This window comes from Hypomesus transpacificus, chromosome 15, assembly GCF_021917145.1.
Source record: "Hypomesus transpacificus isolate Combined female chromosome 15, fHypTra1, whole genome shotgun sequence".
Lineage (NCBI taxonomy): Eukaryota > Metazoa > Chordata > Actinopteri > Osmeriformes > Osmeridae > Hypomesus > Hypomesus transpacificus.
In genome coordinates this window covers 1713655-1724477 of record NC_061074.1, presented here as the reverse complement: position 1 = coordinate 1724477, position 10823 = coordinate 1713655, and the positions used below count along the sequence as shown (strand labels likewise).

The following is a 10823-nucleotide window of genomic DNA, read 5'->3' as shown; positions in this document are numbered from 1 at the left end:
ACTCATACACAAAGTGGTTATACTGAACTGGAGATTGTCTTTGAGCATGTTTCAATAAGCATTTTTACAGAGATATATACGTTTTGTATAGGAATATCATGTTGTTGTAATCACATGTGATCTACCTAACTCACATGACAGTGAGGCCTGCTGGTGTAACTTTGGAGTTGGGTTTTCCCCACTAGCACAGATTCAGTCAGAACTTTTTTTTCCAGGGGCCCATTGTGATCAAAGAGAGAGAGAGAGAGAGAGAGAGAGAGAGAGAGAGAGAGAGAGAGAGAGAGAGAGAGAGAGGGGGGGGGGGGGGGGGGAGAGAGAGAGGGAGAGAGAACTCATTCAAGAGACCCCATTACTACAAGAGGGGTCAACCTCCGCGCAAGACACGCATCGTCACCCAGGGGGAGGAGCCAGGCTTCCCCAACTACTTATACAGATTCCGGCAGATGGTGAGGAAAGTTTAGAAGCGCTTCTTTTGAGCGTCTCTCTACTCTCTCAACCGATTCTCCACCGCATCGGACCTATTACACAGGCATAGACACCATGCCTTCCAATTTCCTGACCCCTTTTTTGGAGCTGGACGAGGAGTTTTGCAAGGTAAAAATCTATTTGATATTGATCGGTTAGACGGTAGAAAAGTTTACTTTTATCAAGCGATTATGCCGTAGGCTAATACAGACTGTTTTGTTGGTTTTACAACGTATTTTTTATGCATGAGTAACCAAAGCTTTGTTTTATGTCACATTGATAACGTTTCTTGACAACATTTAAACAAGAAGACTATTTTAAGAAATGTGTTTTACCGTTTCACAAAAGTTTGTTCCTTGGTCTTAAATCTCACCAACCCGTGCGTAAAAACAAGCTGCAAACAGTCAACTTGTGGCGATATTTTTCTATCGGTTTTGTGTTATCTAAATTTCATTGATGTGGAGAGGTTTAGCTCATCGACCATGGAATGTGACCCTCTGCTGTCTTCTTATGTGATAGAATTTCCACGGTCTGGACATGACAGATGGCCTTCCAGTCAACACGCAGAGACAGCGCGTCGTGGGTTTCCAGCGCAGGCACTCGCTGTGTCCGGTAACTCTCCCCAACTCCAAGTTCAACAACGGCAGCGTGGAGCCCGTTGCTGAGCCCACTGGCTGGCCTCTCAGCTCCGGAAACCAACAGTGGAGCCGGGAGTTCCAGCAACAGCTGCCGCGTTCGTCTCTGAACCACATTCCGTTCCGCGTGGACCGTTCTGTCAGTATGATCGAGGGCAACGTCGGCAGCCTGGGCTCGCGCGAACACCAGCTCCCCACCCCCCCCGCCCCTGATGCCCCCGCCAGGCCTGAGCCTCAGCACTGGCTTCCTGTCCTCCTCCAAGTGCCTGACCCCCGCCCCCACCCCTCCCCTCTCCACACGCTACAAGACGGAACTGTGCCGCACGTACGAGGAGAGCGGGACTTGCAAGTACGGCTCCAAGTGCCAGTTCGCCCACGGCATGGACGAGGTGCGAGGCCTGAGCCGCCACCCCAAGTACAAGACGGAGCCGTGCCGCACCTTCCACACCATCGGCTTCTGCCCCTACGGCTCCCGCTGCCACTTCGTCCACAACAACGAGGAGCAGGACTCTCCCCCGGGTTCCCAGCACCCCCGGGCCAGAGAGCGGCCCCAGCTGCTCCGCCAGAGCATCAGCTTTGCCGGCTTCTCCTCCTCCTCCTCCTCTCCGGCCTTCCGACCCCAGCTGCTGACCGGGTTCCAGCCCCTCCAGGACCCCCTGCTGTTCTCCCGGGCCTCCTCCGTGTCCCCCCCTCCCTCCACGGGGAGCCCTGAGCTCCTCTCCCCCCTCCTGCCTGAGCCGGCGGCCTTCAGACAGGCCTACCCTTTCTCCTCGGACCTGGGGGGGGACATGCCCGGCACGCCACGCTTCTACGCCCTCACTGACTCCTCCTCAAAGTGCCAGGCCGTGTGTGGGGGGCCGGTGGTCCAGGTGGCCCAGAAGTGTCATATTCAGCTCCAGAACCACCAGAACCAGCAGAGCCAGCAGAGCCAGCGCCAGGCCTTCTCCTTCCCATGCCTCCCCGTGCTCCACCGCTGCTCCTCGGCCGAGTCCCTCACCGACCTGGAGGGCTACAGCAGCTCCAGCAGCCTCAGCGGATCCGAGTCGCCCAGCTTCGAGGGACGCCGCCTGCCCATCTTCAGCCGCCTGTCCGTCTCGGACGACTGAGGCCGGTTAGTCCAGTCCACCCGACTGACTTCCTGACTGCCTGTCGGACTTTCTGACTGTCCGCTCGACTTTCAGACTGCTTGTCGGACCGTCCGTCTGACTAACTTTGTGCATATTGCATTCCTACTCTGCAGGTGTAGCTCTGCTCTGTGTCTTGTAAAGTTCCGGCCCCACGTTAATGTTGATGATCAGAACCCCATGTATACTGTTGTATACCCGTGTTAGATTCTAAAGGGGCTTTGTCTGGCCCTAAATTCACAATGTAGCCTAGATGATGAGAGAGTTCCATGTAGGAATTTTCTGTACCCATGATTTGATCTTTATTATAATATGTTTTATAAGGTGTCAGGTATTATGGGATTAACCATGGTTTCTATTTGCAGAAGTGTGTAGATGTGACGTCCGCATGGACACACTCCACTGGTTCCTCCTGTAGCTGAATAGCCTCTAGTGTGTAACCAAAGCTGAACATAGACTTCTCCACGGCCCCCTCCCCCTGATGTACTGCACGCAGGAAGTAGCCTTTTTTAAAGGCGACTGAACTCCCAGTATTATAAATCGCTAGTCTAACCAGTTTGTAGTAATTTATTCCCTTTTGTGTGTTCTGCAGTCATTTTGTGTATTGATTGTGTAAAGCATTTGGGATGCCATGCAGGAGAATGTTCTTTACTGTGCTTCCAGTCCGCCTTGCTATTGAGCTATTTTGTAGCTTTACGGTTCTAATATGAAACTATCTGCAGAGGAGTGTTACGATGCCAGCGAGAGTGATACTGTTATTAAGTTAGCCTGTTCAATCAATACTTCTCATTCAATCAATACTCCTCGCTCTTGTTGGATAGCGTAAGACAGCTGGTCAGTGGCCCAGGAAGGAGTTGGGGGGGGGGGGGGTACGGGGGGATGAGGGAGAGAAGGGAGGTCAAACTCCCTTTCTTGTCTTTCTTTTTTTCATTCCTTCCTCTTATTCTCAGCCAGGCAGCCCATCACATGCTCCCACTGGGGGTTCAAAGGTCATTCTGTTGTTATGGTTGGTTTCTCTCCCATCATGCCTCCTGATAGACTTGTGATTGCCGACGTACGTTTTAGTATCTTTGCTGGTTGTTTGTTTGATTCGAGTTTCCTGAATGACCATGTAATGAGTTTTATGAGCTTGGTCTCCTGCACGCAAACAATTGAAGAGGCTTGTGAAATCAATGAACTACTGTGTATGTTTTGTTATGGTTGTTTTTAACCTTTGGAACTTACAGAAGACCTGCCTTTTAGTGAGCCATGAGCTGGGTGGGTCGTATCTGCTGTTCAACTAGGAAGGACTAGAGTTGTCTGGACTTGGGCCTTAACTGTGACTGCAAACTAACAAACGAGGCTTTGCATTTGTTAACTTAAATACTTATTTATTTGTTTTGTTTTTTAAGCAAAAACTATGTTGTGTTGGTTTTATATCGTTTTGTTTTTATATAATTTAAGTGCATTGTTTACATTCCATGGGATGTAAAATCCCAGTTTGTATCTTAATATATTTTTCCCGTTTGGTTAAAAATAAAACAAAATCTTAAAAAAGGGAAACAACTCATGTTTTTCTCTTTTCTTTTCTTTAAGTAGAATTTAGATTATGATTAGTCGATGCATAATTTCCTTTCCACAGTTTCTTCAAGATGAGCCACTTTAGATTATCAAGCCACATGCATTTTCACGGTTCGGAGGGTTTTAGTCCAAAAAGAAACCAAACTTTGCAACAGATGCTGGAACAAAAGTGACCTGACTGCATAATGAAGCACATGATACTTGTGACTGATTTCCATCCATTACTGGGTCTCTCTCACACACACAGACAGAAGGGAACAGAAGTTGAGGGGGTTTGTGTGTGTGTGTGTGTGAGCATTGTTCATCTTTGTCCCGGCATTCTGTTGTAAGCACACTGAAGACATCCCACAGCTGAAGAGAGGCAGACAATAGCTAGCTGCTGGTTTCTAGGGGCCAGGGGTGTGTGTGTGTGAGGGGGGGGTCAGAGGGAGGGGGGGTGTTTGAGAGGGCTGCTGGGAGATATGAAACAAGAGCCACACCTCTCAGAGCAGGCCCTTTGTGAAGCTGCTCGCTCATTCTTAGCAACATCTGTATGGTAATGTGGACCATGGAAATGGGCGAGGTTGATTAGCATGGAGTCAGGGGGGCTGGCCTGGGTTTACTATAGAGGCTTAATGTCCCAACTGTTTACCAGGAGATGGAGGGAGGAGGAGGAGGAAGATGAGGAGATGGAGGGGAAGGAGGAGGAGAGTTCTGTATTTTGTGTGTGCTTAGACAGACGGAGAGAAAGAGAGAGCGAGTGAGAGAAAAAGTGATTTGCATATTTCAAATACTTTAAAAAACGGATTATTTGAAGCAATGACATGAGCCACGAACATGAGCACTTTGTGATTCGCTGCATATTGTATGGGTACCGTTATGAAGGTGATTGGGGAGTATGAAAAGCCACTAAAAACACAGTTAAGTCTGACAATGTTAAACACTCTATCCCCAGCTGCTCGTCTCACCTGAGGAGCTGCTCTGCCTCCTAGTGGTCACACATTAACACTGCATGTTGTTCACATGTTCACAATACCATCAATGGCCGCGTTTCTCAGATTCGTTAAGAAGCTCTTAGCGCCAAAAGCTTCTTAGGAGCGCTCTTGTAACGCTTTTTAAGAAGCTCTTAGCGCTTAAGAGCTTCTTAACGAATCCGGGGAATGCGGCCAATATCAAGATACTTGGACAAGCCTGCGGGTCCCGTTTGCAGCTAACTCTTCTGAGAAGATATTTGATGTCAAAATCATTTCAGAAAACATGCTTGCAGGAACACACACAGGACTTGAGAATGACATCACATCCTGTCAGGTACACATTGAACTGGCCACGACCTCCTCTTCTGGCCTTGAAGGTGAGGCTTACTGTCTCTCACTTTCTCTCTGCTCTTTTTTGACCAAACATGCTATTAAATAACACATTAAAAAAATGTTTTTTATGATATTGTCATCAATTAGCTACCCAGCACCCATGGTGGCAAAATCCATGTTATAAAGAGCACAACACTGACATACCATTACAATATATTTTATTTCTGGTTTGACGATATTAAATATGATTAATGACTAAAAACATGATAGGCCTACACCAGTAGTCGTATAGACCCATCTTGAGATGAGAGTGTGCAGACCGAAGCAGCAGCACATCAACGTCCATCACGTCTTAAGATCCCATGTCGCGTTTCACATATCAAAACACAGCTTCACTTGTCACACCATATCTTCCCATGCCTCCACTTCCTGTTTCTCTGGCTTGGCCTTGGCAAGACATTAATGGAGACAGTGAGACGTTACTGTGGGATGCCTCGATGTGTTCTGCTCCGTACACAACGGTCTTCGAATGCTTCCGGTTTTCGAACAGGCCTAAGCCTGACTGACTACAGAGCTAGGCTGGCCAACAGATGTAAAATGCTGTTTTCATCAAAAGCTGGGCCATGACATGAGCCTTTGTGGAGTGGACTGGACGGACGCCGACGGTTTGCTTTGCGTCTTCCATCCCTGGCTCAGCCGAAGCTTCCCAGATGAACACACAAGCTTCTTAACAAACGCATACTTACAAACACATCCTTACAAAGAATTACACAGTATCCAAACACATGAGAAGACCAATCACTGGCGTATCATTATCTGGACAAATACGTAGAAAGAACGATACAAAAAGACTGTTCAGTCGACGAGGCCACTGTTCAGTTTGTGCTGGGAGACAGAAACCTACCTTGGCCTAAATACGCTCTTTTTCTGTGATTCTGTATAAGCTGTGCAAGTCAATGAGTGTGGAGGTGGTTACTGTATTTCTGTAGGAGGACTGGGGGGGGGGGGGTTGAAGAACATTCTGGTGAGTCTTGTAGAAGGCAGTCACATGGGACAACCCCACTGAGAGCATCTGAGGCGATAACCACTGTAAACCCTTCAATCAAATCGAATCCTTAACCGTTAGCAACTCCTAACCATCACCCCTGCCCCTTATGCTGACCTCTCAACAGAGGTCAGAGGTCACCCCTACCCCTCCCCCCTTCCCCTCCTCTGCTCCCAGGTCAGGATTCAGGCCGCGGTGCTGGTGCTTCCTGGTTGTGGCCCTACCGGACCAGGTGGTAGGTGAGCCAGTACATGAAGATGGGCTGGGCTCCGGCTATGGACATGGTGAGGTACATCCTCAGCTGGTTCCGGGCTCCTCGGACCAGGACGCCTTCAGCTGCTGCCTCGGACAGGAGCTTCAGACGCAACGTACGGATCTGGAGAGGGAGGGAGAGACAGGATGACACCAACAGAGCCAGACAGGAGGTGAGACAGAGAGAGACAGACGGGGTGAGAGAGAGAGAGACGGGGTGAGACAGAGAGAGACAGGGGGTAAGACAGAGAGAGACAGACAGGGGGTGAGAGAAAGAGAGAGACAGACAGGGGGTGAGAGAAAGAGAGAGACAGGGGGTGAGACAGAGAGAGACAGACAGGGTGAGACAGCGATACAGACAGGGGGTGAGACAGAGAGACCAGCAGCCTGGATCGCCAGAGATCCTAGACTTTCCCCACAGTTCAGCTAGCTATCTGGCCAGCTCAGCTGTAATCTTGTAGTTAATTAACTACATCGCAAACAAGTAGAGGGCAAACTGACATGACTGTGCAGAGTTTTGCTATGACACTTTTCCTCTCTGCAGATGTTGACCAAAGCACAAGCTGTCACCACGGTGACATACAACCCACAGATCCCCCGCCAAACGCTCGACACACCTGCCTCTGTGTGGCGTGCTACCTGGCCCCGGTGACAGACAAGCGGTTTAGCTGACGATCGCTACTTTGGGCCTTTAGCCTACAGGCTGCTTGACCTGAGGTGATACTGCATTTGCATGATTTGTTTACATTTGCTCCTTTGAGATACCCGCCACCATGCCTGCTAGGTTGAGCAAAATCCCCTGCATATGATAGCTGCTACTTTCCAACCCTGGGTAAGACCGGCAGAGAGACAGACAGGGGGTGAGACAGGCAGACAGGGGTCAGAAAGACAGACAAGACACCCACCCATACAACCACACATCTCCTGCCAGTCAGACAGATGTGGTCCGAGAAAGAGACAGACAGACAGACAGACAGACAGACAGACAGACAGACAGACAGGCCAGAGCCCAGAGTCAGACGGAGGCCCCAGGACAGCTGGGAGAGAGACAGACAGGAAGTACCCTGTCGTCCTGCGTCTCACCATGAAGACGAAGATGGAGACGCAGCACCAGAGCAGCGTGAGGTAATATCCTGTCCGGCCAAACAGCAGGCCCGCCACCACGCCCACGATCATCCTGCAACACACACAGCACGAGCTCCGCTCACGACACCATCGACACACACCACAAACCAGCTTCAGACCAGAGCTCTCAGGATGGAAGCCCAGGACGTCTGTCCTTGTCCATCGGTGGTCGTCTCTCCCCTCCTCTCCTCCACTCCACTCCACTCCCCTCCCCTCCCATCCTTCCCCCTCACCCGACGTATTTGTATCCGGAGAAGGCCACCAGGTCGATGGTGGTGAGGTCTGTGTTGACGGTGACCAGGTAGAGGCTGAGCAGGACGGCCAACACCTCCATGATGAGCCACACCAGGGCTGAGCTGGCCTGCATGCCCAGGATCTCTGGAGAGAACCTGGCGGAGGGTGAGGCCGGGAGGGGTGGAGGGTGAGGCGGGACGGACGGAGGGGTGGGTAGAGGGCAGATAAGGGTTGCAGGAAGGAAGGGAACAAATGCAGGGAGAGGTGGTGAGGTAGGTAGACGGGCGAGAGATGGGTGGAAGGGGAGAGAGAGGAAGTCGGAGTTAGGATGAGTAAGGGTGAGCAAGTGTGTTCTTCTACAGCTGCCCCTGATGTCTGTACATACATCTGACTCATACACACCTGTCTGTCTCTCATACACACCTGTCTGTCTCTCATACACACCTGTCTGTCTCTCATACACACCTGTCTGTCTCACACACCTGTCTGTCTCACACACCTGTCTTATCTCTCATACACACCAGTCTGTGTCTCACCCAACTGTCTGTCTGTCATACACACCTGTCTGACTCTCATACACACTTGATCCCAAGATCACTTACCTGTTCTGAGTTCCAAGAGCCAAGCCAGCCACCAGCACGTAGGTGATAAATCCCATAGCTGCAGGAGACAAACACAATGTAAGATCTCCCATGGTTGCAGGAGGGGAAAAGAAAACGTAAGGCGTGGACAATGGCTGCGGGGGAGGAACGAGAGGCGAAGGGTTACCTGGGATGTAGAGGTCAGGGGCGTTGATGTCAAACCTGGGGGCTACAGGGGTGTCCTGCTGGTAGCTCACCTCCCAGTTCTAAACAACACAAACACATGGTGGGGTTCATTATATCTCGTTCTCTCTCGTCTACTTCAGAGATATCAAGCATGGCATTGGAAATAACTTTGTTGGGTGCATTTGACAATAAACTGGAACTGAAAAGAAAACACTGGGAGCATTTAGACTCTCACCAGGTAGAAAAAGCACATGCCCCCACAACACATGGTTTGCATTCAACCAGTGGTTTAATGAAAACATGAAGTGGTTCCTGGTGGCTGTGTGCTATAAACAATAGACAAAGTTAGCTGGCCCCGTGGCTGTGCGCTACCTGGTGCATGTAGGGGAAGACGAGCAGGCCCAGCTTCTTGCCCACGTAGACGGTGTCCACTGCAAAGTAGTACTTCAGCCTGGACACAGGCAGGAAGCGGTCCAGCTGGGAGGGAGGGATGGAGGGAGAGAGAGAGGGAGGGAGAGAGGGAGGGAGAGAGGGAGGGAGAGAGAAAGAAGTGGAGAGAGAGGGGGTTATTTCTTGGAGAGCCTAACTGGGCTACTCCAAAAAAACAATAACATTCTAAAATTGATAGATAGAACATGGCATTCGATAGAAGTGTCAGCTAGGCTAAATGATAACATTGTTATTATGTTATTCACAGGACACTTGGAATGGAACTTGGAATGCACAGTCAGATTTGGCCCCAGTTCCACTAACCAAGCACCGGAGCAGACGAGTGAAAGCTTACGTTCTTGTCCACGATCTCCCTTCCCTGGCTGGCCAGACTGCTACCGTAAGCCATGGCAAGGTTAGACATGGGGTCTGACAGCAGGGTCTGCCCAGGGTAGGCCCCGGCTCCAAGCCCGGCGTCCTGGCCCCTGTAGCCCCCAGGCTGGGCCGCCAGCCCTGGGCCTCGGCCTGGTGCTGCACTGGTGTCCTCAAACATGGGGTCTGGGCCCTCCACTGTGTTCCTCTGTCTCATCTTAGGCTCTGTGGGAGGGGAGAGGTGAAAGAGACGAGAGGTGGAGAAGAAGGGAGTGGTAAATAAAAGAAGTGGGGAGAAGAGATGGATGAGAGAGTTGAAGGAAAGAAGGGGGGATGAGAGATGGAAGGTAGAGAGAGGGTAGATTACATTTGTTTAAGATGTAATTGAGGTCACAATGACATGGACATTTCCTCTGCTTTAGAATAACCATGTTAGGTCAATCAGTGAGATATTTGTTATGGTTATTTGCAAATGTTTCCATGGTCGGGGTTTAGGTATTCTGGATGTTTTAAAGGGGAAGGGTGGTTGTGTTTTATTAAAATTGATATTAAGGTAGTCGACAATAAAAACACAAAACATTTTTGTCTGGATTGTAAGAACTCCTACTGGATCAATAATGTTAGATTGAAGATAACAGTAGGGTTACATTTAACTTGAGTTGTGGTAGCAGAAGAAACTCAAACCCGATCTGAGAAAAAACGCTACAGTAGTCAAGCTGCTATTTTACTCGAAAGCCCTTCTGTAAAGAAAGTCAAACGACATGTCCTCTAACTCAAAGAGATGGGGTAAATCAGCTCCATGCATTCAGAGAGAAGTACAAGGAAATCACCAATTATGAATACAAAACGAAATAAAAACAAAGGAAGGTGTGTCTCCCTAAATATCAAACTCCAGATCAATTGAGTGAGCTGTCATTCCCCCAAGACGAGAACACGTTAGCATCGCTAGTTTAAGTTAACATAGAAAACATTCACTTAAAAATTCTCAAACCCTCAAACTGGCACTACTAAAGATGAGAACATCTTAAACTGACTACTACTAATTTCGTGCTTACGTTAGCGAGCTACCTAGTGCTACCGATAAATGTGGACGCTAAATAACGGGTCTGCCGGTGTCAGCTAGTGTGTAGTTAGTTGTTACGTGAATATTTAGAGCTAGCTACAGTAGCTAGCGTACAGTACAGTAGCTACTACGATACGGTTTAAATGAGCTTAGCACTAACATAAATTGTGTTGCCTTTATCTGGGCAAAGACAGTCTGACGTTTTTATACCACAACAAACTGCATAGCTACGTAACTTACGCTGTTTGAACCCACTCTGTGTTGACGTGTAATCCATTCACTAGGATAAAACACCGACACGTTATGTTACCTAGCTAGCTAGTAGATAACTGGCCACAACCAAATGAATGGACGGATACGGCCTCGGACCGGAAACAGTAGAGCGGATGCCGTTACCGCCCCCTACCCCTCTCTGATACTGGCAACACTGACTATGTAAGTATGACTATGTAAGTATGTCTAGCTC

The 10823-nt window shown here is 49.3% G+C and overlaps 2 protein-coding genes across 2 annotated transcripts; one reads left to right on the top strand and one right to left on the bottom strand.

The window, feature by feature from the left end:
- Nucleotides 1-402: 402 nt before the first annotated feature.
- On the top strand, nt 403-3757 carry LOC124477681 (mRNA decay activator protein ZFP36L1). Its single transcript, XM_047035634.1, is given in 3 exon segments — nt 403-594; nt 985-1299; nt 1301-3757. Coding segments are annotated over 3 exon segments (1275 nt in total). The 5' UTR covers nt 403-540; the 3' UTR covers nt 2207-3757.
- Nucleotides 3758-5271: 1514 nt separating this feature from the next.
- Nucleotides 5272-10749, bottom strand: yif1b (Yip1 interacting factor homolog B (S. cerevisiae)). Its single transcript, XM_047035690.1, has 8 exons — nt 10598-10749; nt 9278-9519; nt 8866-8970; nt 8495-8573; nt 8329-8386; nt 7726-7881; nt 7451-7544; nt 5272-6491 (listed from the first exon to the last, which is right to left on the bottom strand). The coding sequence occupies exons 1-8, from the start codon at nt 10632-10634 to the stop codon at nt 6336-6338; spliced, it is 927 nt and encodes a 308-aa protein (XP_046891646.1). The 5' UTR covers nt 10635-10749; the 3' UTR covers nt 5272-6335.
- Between the last annotated feature and the right edge of the window lie 74 nt (nt 10750-10823).